Source organism: Heterodontus francisci, chromosome 19, assembly GCF_036365525.1.
Source record: "Heterodontus francisci isolate sHetFra1 chromosome 19, sHetFra1.hap1, whole genome shotgun sequence".
Lineage (NCBI taxonomy): Eukaryota > Metazoa > Chordata > Chondrichthyes > Heterodontiformes > Heterodontidae > Heterodontus > Heterodontus francisci.
This window is the reverse complement of record NC_090389.1, coordinates 55953603-55973709: the sequence shown is the minus strand read 5'-3', so window position 1 is coordinate 55973709 and position 20107 is coordinate 55953603. Positions and strand designations below refer to the sequence as shown.

The 20107-nt window shown below is 43.0% G+C and overlaps 1 protein-coding gene across 1 annotated transcript in view; it reads right to left on the bottom strand.

Annotated features, from left to right (window-relative positions):
• The window catches only part of asb14a (ankyrin repeat and SOCS box containing 14a), a 31759-nt gene extending 13803 nt beyond the window's left edge, over positions 1-17956 (bottom strand). Inside the window, exons 1-5 of the mRNA XM_068052268.1 lie at positions 17829-17956; positions 16504-16553; positions 15687-15818; positions 9914-10072; positions 7226-7471 (exon numbers count right to left, since the gene is read on the bottom strand). Of these exons, the coding sequence (XP_067908369.1) occupies positions 7226-7471; positions 9914-10072; positions 15687-15818; positions 16504-16553; positions 17829-17956 (715 nt within the window). The remainder of the gene's footprint in view (positions 1-7225; positions 7472-9913; positions 10073-15686; positions 15819-16503; positions 16554-17828) is intronic.
• Between the last annotated feature and the right edge of the window lie 2151 nt (positions 17957-20107).

Here is a 20107-nt window from a genome sequence, read left to right as displayed (position 1 = left end):
TATGAAAACCTCAGAGATGTGATTCTTCTCGAGGAATTTAAAAACCCACTTCCCCTTTCTATTAAAACCCACGTAGAGGAACAAAAGGTTCAAAGAGTCAGGGAGGCCGCAGTGCTGGCTGATGAATTTACCCTGGTACATAAATCCTCACCCCAAGGAAAACTCTTCCCTAGTCACCCCCACCGCAGCCTCACAGTTCCAGCGACCCAGGTTCGGTTCTGGGTACTGCCTGTGTGGAGTTTGCAAGTTCTCCCTGTGACCGCCTGGGTTTCCGCCGGGTGCTCCGGTTTCCTCCCACCGCCAAAGACTTGCAGGTTGCTAGGTAAATTGGCCATTGTAAATTGCTCGTAGTGTAGGTAGGAGAATGGTAGGGAATATGGGATTAATGTAGGAGGGGATGTGGTAGGGAATAATGTAGGATTAGTATAAATGGGTGGTTGATGGTCGGCACAGACTCGGTGGGCTGAAGGGCCTGTTTCAGTGCTGTATCTCTCTATTACTCTATGACAACCCCGAAAAGGATAAAAGGTGGAGGGTGATAGGAGCCCAAACAGCCCTGCATGAGAAAGAAAAGCTGGACACAAAGCCAAAAAAGGCAGTGCTGAGAGCAAGAGTGATACCTGAAGACCTGTGTATTTCCACTGTAACAAGGAGGGTCACCTCTGAGCTGACTGCTGGAAATAATGGGGAAAACATGTAGGATTAATCAGGGCACACCAGACCAGTGCAGGAGAAGGGGCCCTGATGGAAAGCACAAAGCAGAGCAGGCTGTGGCGTTAACTTTTTAAAATTTGTTTGTGGGATGTGCGCATCGCTGGCTAGGCCAGCATTTATTGCCCATCCCGAATTGCCCCTGAACTCAGTGGCTTGCTAGGCTATTTCAGAGGGCATTTTAAAAGTCAACCACATTGCTGTGGGCCTGGAGTCACATGTAGTCCAGACCAGGTAAGGAGAGCAGATTTCCTTCCCTAAAGGGCATTAGTGAACCAGCTGTGTTTTTACAACAATCGACAATGGGTTCATAGTCACCATTAGATTAGCTTTTTAATTCCAGATTTATTAGTTGAATTCAAATTTCACCATCTGCCATGGTGGGATTTGAACCCATGTCCCCATAGTTCTGATGAAGGGTCACTGACCTGAAATGTTAACTCTGCTTCTCTCTACATAGATGCTGCCGGACCTGCTGAGTATTTCCAGCATTTCTTGTTTTTGTTTCAGATTTCCAGCATCTGCAGTATTTTGCTTTTATTTATCCCCATAGCATTAGCCTGGGCTCTGGATTACTAGTTTACTGACATTACCATGATGTCACCGACTCCCCTGCACCAGCATAAGATCCAGGAAACATACTGCTGTGGGTGCGAGAAAATTTAACAAGATCCCTGAAAGTTATCAAGATTTTGTATCCAAAGGGAGAGTAACCCCATACACCTCAATGGGGCAAGCAAGTCCATCATCATACTCAGGGATACAGGGGCCACCCGATCCCTTCTGCTGGGAAAAGGCATGACCTTTCCCCCAGACAGTGCAGTGAATGCAAAAGTGTTAGTGAATGGTATCGGAGGGTGGGGTATACCCGTACTTTTATATCAGGTGCACTTGGAGTGCGACCTAGTTTCGTGACCGGTGACCATGGGGATTGTCCCTAGTTTGCCTGTGGACGGGGTCAACCTGCTCCTGGGTAATGATCTGGTGGGGGCGAAGGTGGTAAAGCCTGACTTGGGTTTAAAGTTAAAACCTGACCCAAGCCCGACCTGACCACAGCCAACCCAAATCTGACCCGAGCCCGAGTCCTTTAATTTTTTTTTGCCCGACCCAACACGAATATCCTTCATCAGTTCCGGCAGCAGGCTATTCCTGCAGATGGAGTTGTAGGGAATCACGGGTAAGCCTGATCCCGTGACTTCCCGGAAGCAGCACTGTCTAGCCTGACCTGACCAGAGCCCGAATGCTGGACTCGGAATTTCGACCCGAACCCAACACATGTAGTCGGGTCTAGTCGGGTTCGGGTCAGGTAGCTAGGCTTTAGAAGGTGGTAGCTTCCCCAGTAGTGGTAGAGAGGCTGAAAGAGGTCAGGGAGACAGGACAATTGCAAGAGATCATCCCCAGCATTTCCCCTGATTGTGTAGCGACTCAGTCCATGGCCAAACCAGTTCCCTCAGAGGAGACTGAACTGTTGCTGACCCTGCTGTCTGGTCGTTTGAAACCTTCTTTGGAAAGTTAAAGGACCCAAGGAATGGGTTAAACAAATCTTCCCTAGATGAGACTCAGCAAGCTGACCCAGTATTAAAGAAGTTAGCATAGACTGCCCAAACCGAAACTGAAACAGAGTGATTCCCTAAGTGCTACGATTTTGAAGAATGAGATGCTAATGAGGAAGTGGAGCCTTCCTCACAGGTCTGCAGAAAAAGAGTGGACCAGCTAGTGGTGTCGCCGAGGTACCATAAAGAAATAATAAGAATGGCCCACAAGCTTCCAATGGCGGGACATTTTTTTAAATTTGTTCATGGGATGTGGGCATTGCTGGCTAGGACAGCATTTATTGCCCAAATGTGTATGAAAAACCAAAGCCCACATAAGACAGCATTTTGACTGGCCAAAACTCCACAAAGATGTGGTGGAGTTCTGTAAAACTTGCCACATGTGCCAGGTTGTGGCAAAGCCCCAACCTGCAGTAAAATCTGCACCCCTAATTCTGTACCAGCTTTTGGGCAACCCCTCAGCAGAATGCTGGTGGATTGTGAGGGACTCCTGCTGAAAACAAAAGAGGACAGACAAGCAGAGGTCTGTCAGACAGTTAGGGAGGAAAGGGACGAAAAGGGCAGTGTGGACAGGTAAAAGGAGGGCCAGGAGGCTTCCCAAATGTAACTCCCCCTACTGTCTGGTCAGCCAACCCTGAAATGTTGGAAAACTTAGACTCCACACCCTCCTACGTAAATGCAGGCCAAAGAAGCACCCTAACCAGGCTGCTAACAGCATTTACAGAAACCTACAGGGACAAGGAAAGTTCCGAAAAAGGCAGACCAACAGTGAGGGCATGCCTCACCTAGTCAAAGTGCCGCAGGGGAGTGCAATGAAAGCTGGACAGATATCTGCAAGCAGGAATGCCCCAGAAGACATGGGGCAGATTAGCAAAGAGACCTCCCCACAGTAAAGGGAGAAGGGAAACAAAAATGCCCTAAAGTGACCAGCACTTGTATGATTCACCAGAACACTAAAAGTGAGGTCAGGGTGGATCTACCCACTGCAAAACCCAATGATCAGGGCCCAAGCCCAAAGCTAATCAAATTCAACAATTTCACTTCAGAATCCAGCAAAAACAAGGGCCCAGAGGAAATTTCAGACACCTCACAGGGGCTTAAAACCAATTTATTACCCAATACCACGATAAGGAGAGAAATGAGCAAGGTACTGGAACCTGAATGGTTAAAGCCACATGTTGCAAAATCAACAGCTGAGGGATTGAAGCTTGTACATACAGGAGAATTTGCCTTAGACAATCAAGGAAATTTGCAGCCGCCAAGCTTCCCCAACAACCAAACGTTTATTGAGATGCACCTCTCCAGGGTATTACAAATTGATACTAAGAAACTTTAGCCTCATTTGACAACACATAACCATCCCAGACAGACTCCAAGAGAAAAGGAAATTAAATCAGCATTGCTGTTGCGGAGAAATACTAGCTGCAACAATTCTAAGATTCATGAGTGAATTTGGGAGTGAATGAAAATCAATGTGTTTTTTCCTCTTTTTTCTTTTCCATTCTTTTAATGAAATGCTCCCATCATCGCATTTCATTCTGCGTGGTATGGAGGTGTCAGGAAAATGCCACATGCCAAATGGGAAATATTAATTTCATCGGTTGGAAACTTACATCAGACTTTTGATGGAAAAATCCTATGAGTTAACTTTAAAAAAAAAGTAGCAGCCAAGGTGACCACTGCAATTTACATTTGAAACATCGGGAGACTGAACTGGAGATGAAAAGTTCAACAAAGCCCAGCCAGAACAATGGCTTGCTATCAGTGATTGAATTACCTGGAATGGCTTTATCAACATGGTCATCAACACTCTCTCTCTATCTCCCTAAAAAATATCAAGAGAAGATCCGTCAGCGAATGGGACCACACCCCCCCCACCCCTCCCAAGCCTACAGACCGCTACAGCCAGCAACCAGGGGATGAGAATCAACCCCCCCTGCCAACTTTGTCATTAAATTACAAAAGAGTTGGTGGTGCAGGGACAAAGGGAGTGATTAGCCACTCTACAGCCTTCTGGACTCAACATTGAGTTCAACAATTTCAGACAGTAATCTCTGCCCCCATTTTGTTCAGTTTTCTTTGCAGGTTTTGGTTTTACTTTTGTTTTTCCCTTCTTTTTGCTTTCTGATTTGTCATTTAATCCTGTCTTTCACCCTATCACAGCCATTCCCTTTTGTTCTTTTTCCACCCTACCCCTTTTACTTGCTCAAAACCTATTACATTTCTAATTTTTCCTAGTTCTGATGAAAGGTCATCAACCTGAAACAGTGGGCTGAAATTTATCACCCCACCGCGCTCCACGGTGGCGCGCTGTGAAGTTGGCGACTTTCCGATACGGAAGTGTCGCCGCAGCACTCCCGCGATATTATGCACAGGGGCTCATTTAAATGGAGGGGCCAGAGCGGCCGCCCCCGATGATGTAGAAGGGGTGGCTGCCACCTCCCCGGCAACGGCGTCTGGCGCCACTGTGCAGACACCATTTTTAAAGGACGTCAAGCCCTTCAGGAGAAACTTAAATTTTTAAAGGTGCCGTTTCTATAAAAATTGAAATAAAGATTTGTCCACAGCTGCAATCCCCTCTCCCATCCCCCAAAACATTAGTTATCAGTAATGACTTTTTCCCTCTAAACCTTATTCCCTTTGACACTAAACCCCTTCCCACCATCCCTACAGCCAATGAAAAATGTTTTCCTGCTGCCCCTTCGCCCTGATATTTGACTCCTCCCCCCTCCCCACCAGTGTCTCGCCTCGGAATTCTATACGGTGTTCCGAAGGCGCACGTGTTGCGGCCACAGGCTGTAAAATTGGCATGGGGCAGCCACCGGGAGCAGGTAATTTAATTAGCATTTTTATTACCCTCATTTAAATATTTTAATGAAGGCCCCGCCGCACACTGAGGCCTCGTCACTGCCGCTAATATCCAGCGGGGCTTTCTCGGTGTCGTGGGTCAGGGCGGGCAGCTCCTGCAAACATTTCAAGGGCCTCCCTGCTCCGAAACACGACGCCGAGGGGCTGGTAAAATCGAGCCCATTAATTCAGTTTCTCCCTCCACAAATGTTGTCTGATCTGATGAGCATTTCCAGCATTTTCTGTTTTTATTTTAATACAAGTAGAGATTTGGGGCTTGAGGATGTTGCAGAATAGGAGGAAGTAAGACCACAAAATAATTTGAAGATCAGGACTAGGATATTGAAGTAAATGTGCTGGGGGATGAGGAGCTAGTGGATCGTCAAGGATGTAGGTGATTGGTGAGGGATTTTGTGCAGCATGTGATGTAGACAGCAGAGATCTGGATGAGTTGGAGTTTACGTAGGTTGCAGTTTTGGTGGCATTACAAAAGTATAGTTTGGAGGTGATGAAGGCTTGGATTAGATTTACAGCAGTGATGGGGGTTTAGTAGGGCCAGAGATGGGCAGTGTTTTGGAAGTGGACTAAGGAACAGTAGAGCTAGAGGACATGACCTGGACTTGAATGGGGTAACTTTAAAACTAATCCGTGGAAACAATATTTCAGTGACTGAGTGAAATCTATGAAACAGGTTCCCTAGGGAGATGAAGGAACCAGTTGGTATTGTCATGCAGGCTCCCACCTGCCAATGAGGCACGCATTATTTCACCACATGAACATTAAAACTTAAAATTGCTGCTGGGAAGAAAAGAGGGCCTATCACAAGGAATTGCCTGGCCCCTCGCCGGAAAGATCTTTTTTTACATACTAGCAGACAGTGTTGGAACAAAGGACCCAGTCCCTGCTTCGCCAGTACACAGAAGACCTGGTCAGACCAGTTAAGTCACATGACTAACTGGCTTTTTTAAAAATTTGAAATTGCCACAAAGAATTTGAACTCAGAAAGCTGTTTGCTCCTGGACTGAAAAGACCTCTCTCCTGTCTGCTCTCATCTCGCTCTCACCAGCTTCAGAAACCATTGAAGACATATGAACCCCAAGAGACAAAAGTCTCCTACAGTGAACAAGGTTTAAGAAGAATACTGGGCCCCAATGAAAAGCAAGACTACCAACAATCAAGGACTACAGCGAGCTCGAAGCACAGTAACAAGACACTCTTCTGATAATGCTTCAAACCTCTCTACTTATCTTTTCTTCTGCTCTTTTCTGTCTCAATTTGCATGTGCGTATCGCATATGCATGCTAGCATGGGTGCAGCGTATCTGTAGGCGTTAACTGAATTAGAGTTTAAGTTTTAATAAATTTCACTATTCTTCTTTAAACCTAAGAAAACCTGGTGTGCTCATTTCTTTGCCTTATAATTGGAAATGGTGAACAAGGATTCACCAAGGGGGGAGCTCAAAACACAGTGTATTTAAAAATCAAACCCTGTTACAATAAGACCAGGTGAAGGCTGAAAGAGACCCCTAGACACCTTTCTCACCTGGTCGTAACAGTATTGATTCATTCAAATGTAACTTGGATAGTTTCTTTTAGAAAATAACATTTTGAGATAGTGTATGTGTGTAATTTGAGCCATGATTGGATAAATACTTGAAGGAGAAGAAATTGCAGGGGAAAAAGCAGCAGATTGGACATATGGATAGCTCTTTCAAGGAGCTGACACCAGCACAATGGGCCAAATGACCTCCTATTATTCTATGGCACGGTGTAGCCTACTTGGGAGGAACAGGAAATGAACTTATGGTTCCCAAAACTCTCCACCACGGGATATTCCTTGCATCTGGTTCTGTTGTAGATTAATTGTGATGGACCTTGGTCTTTTCTTGTCTAGCAATTCCTATGTTCCAATCATTGATGATGCATTGAAAGTGGGGTTTGTACCTCAGCTAGCGTCAAGCAAGACACTGAGGTCTTGCACCATCTTGTTGAGCCTTGACTGACAGTGGATCACTATGCTTCGGTTTTAACCATCAGACATTGCTCTAGTCAAGTAACAAGAACCATGGGTGGTCCCTAATCAGTAGCTTAAAAACTATACAAATAATGCATTACCTTTTTGCAGTAGAAGTTTCACCACTTCTGTATGTCCATTCTGTGCAGCAAGAGCTAGCGGGGTGAGTCCAAAGGCACTTCTAGGGTCTATAGTCGCTCTGGCTTGGATTAGCAAATCCACTAAATCCTTTCTACCCAGTTTGGCAGCTTCATGCAGGGCTGTCCTCTTATTAATGCACTCCAAATTCACAGCTGCCCCAAAACGTAACAGCAATGAGGTAGCATCAAGTGATCCATTTCTGATAGCTTTGAAAGGAGAAAATGGGTCTCACTGGCTAGGCTGCATTCAGAATTCGACTAACATATAAAGAAAATTACAAATTGTAAACATTTTTAACAATACGTTGGGTATTGATTATGATAAATTTAGAAAAATCTCTCTGGTAATTGGAAATCTCCTGTCTTATTTATGAAGTATTAGATCCTCTCTACAATTTTCCTCTGTTTCCCTTTGTTTAAAATTTTTTCTAATCCGGTTACTACTTTCTCTCTCCCTCCACTGTCCTCTCCACCGACTACCACCCACCAATTGCACATATAATTCCCTGACTGAAAGAGTAGGCTGGCACTTTGCTTCAGCTTTTCTACAACTGCAGTAGTTCAAGAAGGCAGCTCACCACCATCTTAAGGGCGATTAGGGATAGGCAAGAAATGCTGGCCTTGCCAGTGATGCCCACATCCCATGAAGGAATAAAAAAAATTCTTTAAATAACCCCTGGTAAGCATGAACAAGGAACCCTGAGCTTCAGCTGACTCACTTACTCAATTTTATTTCCATTTCTGTGAAGGAATCATCGAGCTTTAAGTTCATTGCGTCCAATCTGATCAAGAAAACAGCATCTACTGAGAAATCATGGGCTCAAATCCATGCCATTCCTCTCTGTAGCAGAGCAGATTGATGAGCTAAAACATTGTACTTTAGCAGGTCACCAAGTTTTCCCATGGTTTTTTACTAACTGCACTACAGTACAATAAATAAGCAGATGTTTTTGTGCCTATAAACACTTAATATTTCCACAACCTTAATTTTATGCCCCCCTCTGCTGATCCTGTTGCTTCTTGTTTTGGTCAAGAGTGAAAGATCGATTGGGTTGCTGTCTTGTGACTGTGTAATCATTTTAATGTGAAATACTCTTCGATAGGGTAGAACAGGCCTTACGAGTTAACTTTCCACCTTTACCCACTTCTACCCATATGTCATCCGTTAGTTCGACTACTTTATAAATCACATTCAACACATCAATATACTGTCCAACATTCAAACAACCTCACTCGGGATTAAGCTAATGATTTCAGAGAGATACGTCAGTCCATTTTATACTTGTGCCCATTTTCTTCTGTCCCACTTTTCCATAATTAACAAAGCCTCATAAAGAAAGAAAAGTACTTGTATTTCTATTGTGATATTTTAAAAAATAGCAAATGCTGGACATTTGAAATAAAAGCAGAGGATTCTGTAAATGTACAGGTTAATCAGCATCTGTTAAGAGAAAAGATAGGTTTTGAAGGGTGTATGAAGAGATAATAAAAAAGAAAGACTTACATTTATATAGCACTTTTCACAACCACAGGGCCACCAAAGCACTTTACAGTCAATGAAATACTTTCAAAGTGTAGTCATTGTTGTAATGTAGAAAGTGCTGCAGCCACTTTGCACACAGCAAACTCCCACAAACATCAATGTGATAATGGCCAGCTGTTATTGTGATGTTGAGTGCGGGATAAATATTAGGCAGCACTCCAGGATAACTCCCTACTCTTCTTCAAAATAGTACCATGGGATCTTTTACATCCACCTGAGAGGGCAGACAGGGCCTCAGTTTAACATCTCATCCAAAAGACTTCTCATTGCAGATGCTGACTGACCTGTTTTGCATTTTCAGCTTTTTCTGATTTTGTTTTTGCATTTATATGATTCCTCAGGATCTCTCAAAGCACTTCAGAACCAACAGATTACTTTTGAGATGTAGTCACAGTTGTTACATCGGAAACTATGGCACATCAATGTCTTACAAACATTCTATAAGCTGCATGATTTTTTTTTGTAGTAATGTTGATTGAGGCATGAATGCTGACTAGGGCACTGGAACTGCCACAGTTCCCTGCTTCCCTTTGAATAAGTCATGGATCTTTTACATTGATATGATGAGGCAGATGAGCCCTGGTTTATAGATCTCATTGGAAATATGGGTATAAAATAAGATAAAAACAAAACTAACTAAGAGTGAAGAAAATGACGGCACAGACTCAATGGGGTGAATGGCTCCTTCTTTGCTGTGCTATTCTATGATTCTATAATTTAGGAGTAGAAAAATATGAAAACCCAGAGGAACAACAAACATTTAATGCGAATGACACCAACATTAAATCAGGAGCTAGCCTTCTTTGGCCTCCTTGTCTCGAGAGACAATGGGTAAGCGCCTGGAGGTGGTCAGTGGTTTGTGCAGCAGCGCCTGGAGTGGCTATAAAGGCCAATTCCAGAGTGACAGACTCTTCCACAGGTGCTGCAGATAAAATTGGTTGTCGGGGCTGTTACACAGTTGGCTCTCTCCTTGTACTTCTGGAATGCGAATGACACCAACATTAAATCAGGAGTTAGCAATACGTTTGTAAAGTAATTAAATTGATTTAGATTTCAATCCTTCTCTTTGATAAAGCTAAGTAGCGCAGATCTAAAGAGAGATTCACCAGCTATTAAAACAGAATTGCCCTCTTCATCCTTGGAATTGGGTTTGCAGCCTTTCACAAGTAAATACTGCACATTATCTATAAGGTTCAACTCTACCGCCAAAAAGAGAGGGGTTTCACCCTTCAGGGTCTTCCGCTCCCGAGTACTAGTATGAGAAGCTGCAATGAAATGAAACCTTAGTTAGAATTAAAAACATAAATTTGGTAATTCAAACACAGTTAAAAATCAACTATTATCAATCTCACCTGAACTCCATGAAGTGTCAGATGGTAAATTGCAATGATTATTAGTTTAGAGATATGGGTATGTCACATTGTTCTGTTCTTTGTAGCTAGAGTGATGTCCCTTGTGTGTACATCCGTTGGCACTTACTATATATTTTAAACATGTATTACATTGGTACTTGTATAAAACCTTGTACAAGGAAGGCCAGATTTGCAAGTTATGTATATGGATTTCACTTACATCGCTTGGAACTCCTAACAAGGTTGCTTATGAAAACGTTAAAATAAATTGAGTTTAGAATGACAGATAAAAAAACACTCAAACATTAAAAACCATCACATTGAGAATATTCAGCACCATACACTGAAGGAAATTCTTCCACTAAAAAGTAGAAATCATTAAAGCTAGGATTATTAAGATGCTGAATTAATTACTTCTAACTAATATAATTTATGGACTACCACAGAAAGTATAATGCTGATTGAAAACTTTAAAACCCCACAGCTAAACCTTCCCTGCATATAGGTAGGAGCTAAATAAATCTATCTGTAAAAAGGATTTTGTTTTTGCCCCTTGCCTTTGTGAAGTTTGCTTTCTTCTTTCACATCATTTCATGTTCATGGCTAGACTCTACTTTCTGTAAACAGACTGAAACTTTTATGAATCCAAATTTAATCTTTACTCACTGCTGTGTACAGGTTATCATGTTCACATTTGGCAATTAGCCCCAACTTGCATCAACCAGAGTCAGTTTGGTTCAGTTGATAGCACTTTTACCTCTGAGTCAGAAGATTATGGCTTCAAGCTCCACCCAAACAGTCTTTAGTGCAACGCTGAGGCTTATTTACCAATAAGATAATTGAAGAAAAAAGAATAAGATACAAATACAGCACAACAAATATTCTGTATGAATTGTTCTACCTGTTCAGAACAAAAAAGGACAGAGTCCCAACTCACTTGCAACATTTCTCAGCAACTTTTGGAAACTCAGTCTAAGACTGTGAAATGTGTAAAATCATTCCTCATGGAGTTATATTGATACATATTAGTTGCAAGGTGAGCTCGGAACAGAAGTTTGCAAAAAGGTTTCTGGGTTATAAAAACATCGTCTTTCATCAGGCGGCTTCTCTTGGGCCTGGGACGTCTGCTTACCAATGGTAAAATCCCCGTGGCGGCGGGCAGAGGTCCTTAAGTGGCCATTGAGTGGTTGAGAGAGACCAAATGCAGACTGGGTGACTTCTTTGCGGAACACCTCTGTTAAGTCTGCAAGCATGACCCCCTAGCTTCCAGTTGCTGTCATTTTACTTCTCTGCCCTGCTCCCACTCTAACCTCTCTGTCTTTGGCCTCCTACACTGTTCCAATGAAGCTCAATGGAAGCTTGAGCAACAGCACCCCATCTTTTGATTAGACCCTTTACAGCCTTCTGGACTCAACATTGAATTCAACAAGTTCAGATCATAACCACCACTCCCATTTTTTCAGACAGTAGCTATTGTAATGATTCTGCTAGTTCCATCATCTAGAACCATCTTTTGTTTCTTTAATTGTCCCATTACTATCCCCTTTTCCCTTGCACCATCATCCCTTTTGTCATTCCACCCTCTCATGGACCTTCCCTTTTGTTCTTACCCCTCTTGTCCCCTTCCCTGTCTCTGTACTTGCTTAAAACCTGTTGATTATCCAGCTCTTTACAGTTTTGATAAAAGGTCATTGACCTGAAACATTAACTCTGTTTCTCTACAGATGCTACCAGACCTTCTGAATATTTCTAACACTTTCTGTTTTTATTTCAGATTTCCAGCATCTGAAGTATTTTACTTTTTAGAATTTAGAATTTAGAATTTAGAACATTACAGCGCAGTACAGGCCCTTCGGCCCTCGATGTTGCGCCGACCTGTGAAACCATCTGACCTACACTATTCCATTTTCATCCATGTGTCTATCCAATGTCCACTTAAATGCCCTTAAAGTTGGCGAATCTACTACTGCTGCAGGCAGGGCGTTCCACGCCCTTACTACTCTCTGAGTAAAGAAACTACCTCTCACATCTGTCCGATATCTATCACCCCTCAACTTTTTATAAGGTAACTTATTTAACCTCTGTCTTTCTATGAAAGGAAACTACTGAACTGTGAAAGCTATCTGACTTTATTTATCTCTACATATTACTCAAGAAACCTTAATCCAGTTGCAAACAGCAATTGAGTGCAACATTTAATAGCTTTTTAATAATTGCTAACAGTCAAAGTAAGGCTAACTGAACAATTCAATATATTACTTTAAAAACATATTTAACAACTGGGCATATAATGGGCGAGCATTCAGAGTCGGATTATTTCTCCCCACTAACTTTGTGGGTAAGCTCTGATGGACAAAAAGGTCCAAGTTTGATCCTTTGTCTACGTTGAATTCACAGATTACTAGTCAAGGCAGCAATTACAGCATTACAACTGATCTCCTTGCCCGGAAGCTGAAAAAAATCAACTAGGCTTCCCCTGTTGAAAGATGCATGAATATTGAACAACAAAGAACAAAGAACAAAGAAAATTACAGCACAGGAACAGGCCCTTCGGCCCTCCAAGCCTGCGCAGATCCAGATCCTCTATCTAAACATGTCGCCTATTTTCTAAGGGTCTGTATCTATTTGCTTCCTGCCCATTCATGTATCTGTCTAGATACATCTTAAAAGACGCTATGGTGCCCGCGTCTACCACCTCCGCTGGCAACGCGTTCCAGGCACCCATCACCCTCTGCGTAAAGAACTTTCCACGCATATCCCCCCTAAACTTTTCCCCTCTTACTTTGAACTCGTGACCCCTAGTAATTGAATCCCCCGCTCTGGGAAAAAGCTTCTTGCTATCCACCCTGTCTATACCTCTCATGATTTTGTACACCTCAATCAGGTCCCCCCTCAACCTCTGTCTTTCTAATGAAAATAATCCTAATCTACTCAACCTCTCTTCATTGCTAGCGCCCTCCATACCAGGCAACATCCTGGTGAACCTCCTCTGCACCCTCTCCAAAGCATCTACATCCTTTTGGTAATGTGGCGACCAGAACTGCACGCAGTATTCCAAATGTGGCCGAACCAAAGTCTTATACAACTGTAACATGACCTGCCAACCCTTGTACTCAATACCCCGTCCGATGAAGGAAAGCATGCCGTATGCCTTCTTGACCACTCTATTGACCTGCGTTGCCACCTTCAGGGAACAATGGACCTGAACACCCAAATCTCTCTGTACATCAATTTTCCCCAGGACTTTTCCATTTACTGTATAGTTCACTCTTGAATTGGATCTTCCAAAATGCATCACCTCGCATTTGCCCTGATTGAACTCCATCTGCCATTTCTCTGCCCAACTCTCCAATCTATTTATATTCTGCTGTATTCTCTGACAGTCCCCTTCACTATCTGCTACTCCACCAATCTTAGTGTCGTCTGCAAACTTGCTAATCAGACCACCTATACTTTCCTCCAAATCATTTATGTATATCACAAACAACAGTGGTCCCAGCACGGATCCCTGTGGAACACCACTGGTCACACGTCTCCATTTTGAGAAACTCCCTTCCACTGCTACTCTCTGTCTCCTGTTGCCCAGCCAGTTCTTTATCCATCTAGCTAGTACACCCTGGACCCCATGCGACTTCACTTTCTCCATCAGCCTACCATGGGGAACCTTATCAAACGCCTTACTGAAGTCCATGTATATGACATTTACAGCCCTTCCCTCATCAATCAACTTTGTCACTTCCTCAAAGAATTCTATTAAGTTGGTAAGACATGACCTTCCCTGCACAAAACCATGTTGCCTATCACTGATAAGCTCATTTTCTTCCAAATGGGAATAGATCCTATCCCTCAGTATCTTCTCCAGCAACTTCCCTACCACTGACGTCAGGCTCACCGGTCTATAATTACCTGGATTTTCCCTGCTACCCTTCTTAAACAAGGGGACAACATTAGCAATTCTCCAGTCCTCCAGGACCTCACCCATGTTTAAGGATGCTGCAAAGATATCTGTTATGGCCCCAGCTATTTCCTCTCTCGCTTCCCTCAGTAACCTGGGATAGATCCCATCCGGACCTGGGGACTTGTCCACCTTAATGCTTTATAGAATACCCAACACTTCCTCCCTCCTTATGCCGACTTGACCTAGAGTAATCAAACATCTGTCCCTAACTTCAACATCCGTCATGTCCCTCTCCTCGGTGAATACCGATGCAAAGTACTCGTTTAGAATCTCACCCATTTTCTCTGACTCCACGCATAACTTTCCTCCTTTGTCCTTGAGTGGGCCAATCCTTTCTCTAGTTACCCTCTTGCTCCTTATATATGAATAAAAGGCTTTGGGATTTTCCTTAACCCTGTTTGCTAAAGATATTTCATGACCCCTTTTAGCCCTCTTAATTCCTCGTTTCAGATTGGTCCTACATTCCTGATATTCTTTCAAAGCTTCGTCTTTCTTCAGCCTCCTAGACCTTATGTATGCTTCCTTTTTCCTCTTAGCTAGTCTCACAATTTCACCTGTCATCCATGGTTCCCTAATCTTGCCATTTCTACCCCTCATTTTCACAGAACATGTCTCTCCTGCACGCTAATCAACCTCTCTTTAAAAGCCTCCCACATATCAAATGTGGATTTACCTTCAAACAGTTGCTCCCAATCTACATTCCCCAGCTCCTGCCGAATTTTGGTATAGTTGGCCTTCCCCCAATTTAAAACTCTTCCTTTAGGACCACTCTCGTCTTTGTCCATGAGTATTCTAAAACGTACGGAATTGTGATCACTATTCCCAAAGTAGTCCCCGACTGAAACGTCAACCACCTGGCCCGGCTCATTTCCCAACACCAGGTCCAGTATGGCCCCTTCCCGAGTTGGACTATTTACATACTGCTCTAGAAAACCCTCCTGGATGCTCCTTACAAATTCTGCTCCATCTAGACCTCTAACACTAAGTGAATCCCAGTCAATGTTGGGAAAATTAAAATCTCCTATCACCACCACCCTGTTGCTCCTACATCTTTCCATAATCTGTTTACATATTTGTACCTCTATCTCACGCTTGCTGTTGGGAGGCCTGTAGTACAGCCCCAACATTGTTACCGAACCCTTCCTATTTCTGAGTTCTGCCCATATTGCCTCACTGCTCGAGTCCTCCATAGTGCCCTCCTTCAGCACAGCTGTGATATCCTCTTTGACCAGTAATGCAACTCCTCCACCACTTTTACCTCCCTCTCTATCCCGCCTGAAGCATCGATATCGAGTGGATGCAGGTTTTGGCTTAGCTACAGACTCCCAATTCCTAAGCTACAATGCTCCCAATGGTGAAATTGGCTGTCAACACTCATTAACGGATATCAGTATTATCCCTTGTCCATCATGAGTTGATACTGATGACCTTTCCACTGCTTTGGAAGCAACAACAGTTGAGAGGTAGGGCACATCTGAAGAGGTAATTAATCATTATATAAATCACAATCAATGTTTTCATGCTTGACTTCAGATAAACTAACATCAACATTAAAACTCTCATGGTTACCTTCGAAAGTGGCTCCAAGAATTGCCTGATTTAGCTGTACAGCTGCTTCATGCAGGGGAAACCAGCCTCTGTCATCAGCTTCATTAAACGCAAAGCAATGAATGGACAGCTGACGCACATCTGCTTCCTGACCTAGAAATTAAATATTCTTTAGTCATGCCATTTATAGGATGATGACAACAAGAAAACAATTTCAAGAATTTGGACAATCTCTCAAGCACATTCCAGCTCATAGAACAAATACGCTCAATCTCAGTGCATGAAGATCAGACTGTGTCCTGGCACAACAGGAATGCCATACTATGACAGCAATATTCTGGTGTCAAAGTACATTATGAGACAAATACTGGAAGTGCAAGTGGCAGGAAAATGTATTTTGCCCTGGGGAGGTTGATGCTTCAGTGAGTACTTGTGTTCCCATCAGTTCAATGGAATATGATTTTAATGTAAGTCCCCTTTCACCTTCCCCCTCCCGCATGGCCAATTCACCTAACAATTCCTGGAGGAAAACATTAACTACTAGAAAGCAAACTAAAATTCACAAATCATTGTTAACTGTGGGATAACATTTGGGATTCCAATATGATTAATCGTCATATTTGCTGTCTATGTGTTAGGAAAATTAGAATGCTCTTTTTGGTTGAATTTGCTGCATTCAAGAGACTCCAAACTCCAAAATAAATAAGACACGGATAAAAAGCCAACAAAGTAAGTTACTGCCATCAAGTAAATGTTTACTCAGATTTCTACAGTTTTAGATGCACGGCTTAAAAATTCTGTTTAATATCAAACCATCTATAGTTGAACATTAATTCACCTGTCTTTATTGCTTCGACAATCTTCCTGTTCTCTTTACTTGGTAAGAACCTGCACACAAAAGCAAGATTATGTATGAACTGCACATTTCAGATATGTTCAGAATTTACTATTGCTGTACATTTGGTAATGCACGGGTTAAATTACTTATTTTATACCAATGTGTTTAAGGTGTTCAAACCTCAGTGATGGATAGGCATTGAGTAGTCCAATTATTTTCCTTTCTGAATCATTTTTAAATGATCTAACATGAAATAGTTATTTCAAATATAGGTAATACACCCAGATATATGCAAACACCAGGAATACATTACATGTTTGAAACTTAAATGTTACCTGTTGCTAGATTAGCGTTGGGTTACGTTAACTCTCTTGCTCTTTGAGAACCTGATACAATTTCTTTAAGTCTTTCTATGTAAAAAGATGTGCCAGAGCTCCTTCAGTGGGTAAATACAAATTACAGTGTGATGTTGAGCCCTATGGATCATGAAAAGGACTCACACTAGTCTGTGCTGAGTCAGCCTGATCTTTGCCAGGGTGCTGTTCCGACAATACAATTATTCTCTGTATCTTGGACTACACAGGGAGAAAACAATCTACCAGGTTCTTATTCTTGATCATTATCTGGTGACCTCGAGGGGAAAGTGGTTCTGTGTGGTCACCAGGTGAAGACAGGATTGGGTCTTCCATGATGGATACAATGCCAATATATGAAAGTTAACCATTTGGATGAGGTGCTGGGGATGGCCAGTACCTGGACAGCTATGCCCCAGCAAGATTTAGCACCTTCAGAAGAGAAGAAAAAATTGGCTAAAAAATGACTGCCCTTTCCCGTTGAAATAAATAACTGCTTTACCGCTGGTGACCAAATGCAAGGCGTGGTTTCTGTGAAAGTAAAAGTCTGAAGGAGCCACTGAATATTTGCTAAGGTCAGTAGTTCAGTTGGGAGGCAGGGCTGCTGTTTAAAAAATTAAGTTTAGAAGTCTGGAATGTGAGTGCTCTGGACAATATTTTCAGCATTCAAATCTGAAAGGTTATGTTACATAAATAATTTGAATCACTACTATCAAAGCTTGGCATGATTCACTGAGCACCAGGGAGAAATCAGGTTTGCAACTAAGGTATTTTCTTATTATATCTGATAGAAACAACAATATAATTTGCACATAAGTTGTTGCTAATTATAGTCTGAATAAATTATTTTTGCAGGCAAGGATGGAAACACTGGTTCAGTACACCTGAATAATATTTAACAGAACAAGGCTGCAATTAATGAAGAGTGGTGAATTGACATAGGGTAGAGGTAAGAATATTATCACACTGTACCTGAAATCCTCCACTTCAACAGAAGGCATGCAAGGATCCTGTGTACAGATTTCTAGCAGACTTTGTTCTATTACATGTTGCATTATTTCTTCATCTGCCAACTCTTCATCTGTTTTGGTCACATTCATGATGCAAGTTATAAGTCAGATTTTGACCTAAAAATTTGTTTCTGTTTCACTCCAAGGAAATAGTGTACCATATTTTTGTAGTGAAAGAGTCCTGTGGATATATGAAAATCAGTTAACTCACATTTTCCTCCCTTAGCTTTATTCTCTTGCTCTCCCTCTTACAATAGCTTCACATTTATCTCCCTTCAGTTGACCTAGTAGCAAAGTACAGTATTTGAAGCCTTCTACATTCTGATTCATAATTTTTCCTGTTAACGATTAGACACAGATGGAATTATTTTGGATTCGGTGTTGGTGTTCATATTTAGAGTGAAGTGAAGGCAAGACATATAAGGCTGGATTGAAGAAAAGCAATCAGATGGTGGTAGTAAGGATGATGGTAAGGATTGTGTTACTGTTGGGTGTATTGGGGATTTGGAGAGATGGCTTAGGCGAAGCACTGATCAACGAACTGCTCTCTGCAAGCTCTGGCAACTAGGGCACTTGTAGTTGATGCCTCTCCTGTTCTTCCTCTTCCACCTTGGTTCACTTCTCATTGCCCAGGTGGTGGTATGGGCTGGACCTTCATGATGGCAAAAGTTATGGAGCAATGTAGTAAACAACCACAAAAACTGAGGCATCTGCTACAAAGCTTCTTTGGAACTGTCAAGGTAGCGGAAATGTTACTTGAGCACACTGATAGCTTGCTTAATCACATTTCTTGTGGCAGCAAGAAAGGGGAGGCAGTGGCGTAGTGGTATTATCACTGGACTAGTAACCCAGAAACCCAGGGTATTGATCTGGAGACATGGGTTCGAATCCCACCACAGCAGAAGGTGGAATTTGAATTTAATTAATCAATCTGGAATTAAAAGCTAGTCTAATGATGGCCATGAAACCATTGTCGATTGTTGTAAAAACCCATCTGCTTCACTAATGTCCTTTAGGGAAGGAAATCTGCTGTCCTTATCTGGTCTGGCCGACATGTGACTCTAGACCCACAGCAATGTGGTTAACTCTTACATGCCCTCTGAAATGGCCTAGCAAGCCACTCAGTTGTACCTAACCGCTACGAAGTCAATAAAAAAGGAATGAAACCGGACGGACCACCGGCATCGATCTCGGCACCGGAAACAACAACGGCAAACTCAGCCCTGTCGACCCTGCAAAGTCCTCCTTAATAACATCTGGGGGCTTGTGCCAAAGCTGGGAGAGCTGTCCCACAGACTAGCCAAGCAACAGCCTGACATAGACATACTCATGGAATCATACCTTACAGACAATGTCCCAGACACTGCAATCACTATCCCTGGGTATGTCCTGTCCCACCGGCAGGATAGAACCAGTAGAGGTGGCGGGACAGTGGTATACAGTAGGGAGGGAGTTGCCCTGGGAGTCCTCAACATAGACACGGGACCCATGAAGTCTCATGGCATCAGATCAAGCATGGGCAAGGTAACCTCCTACTGATTACCATCTACCGCCCTCCCTCAGCTGATGAGTCAATACTCGGCCATGTTGAACACCACTTGGAGGAAGCACTGAGGGTGGCAAGGGCACAAAATGTACTCTGGGTGGGAGACTTCAATGTCCATCACCAAGAGTGGCTCGGTAGCGCCACTACTGACCGATCTGGCCGAGTACTAAAGGACATAGCTGCTAGACTGGGTCTGCAGCAGGTGGCGGGGGAACCAACACGAGGGAAAAACATACTTGACCTTGTCCTCACAAATCTGCCTGCCGCAGATGCTTCTGTCCATGACTGTATTGGTAGGAGTGACCACCGCACAGTCCTTGTGGAGATGAAGTCCCGCCTTCACATTGAGGATACCCTCCATCGTGTTGTGTGGCACTATCACCGTGCTAAATGGGATAGATTTTGAACAGATTTAGCAATGCAAAACTGGGCATCCATGAGGCGCTGTGGGCCATCAGCAGCAGCAGAATTGTACTCATCCACAATCTGTAACCTCATGGCCCAGCATATCCCCCACTCTATCATTACCATCAAATCAGGAGACCAACCCTGGTTCAATGAAGAGTACAGGAGGGCATGCCAGGAGCAGCAGCAGGCATACCTCAAAATGAGGTGTCAACCTGGTGAAGCTACAAGCCAAGACTACTTGAGTGCCACACTGCATAAGCAGCATGCAATAGATAGAGCTAAGCGAT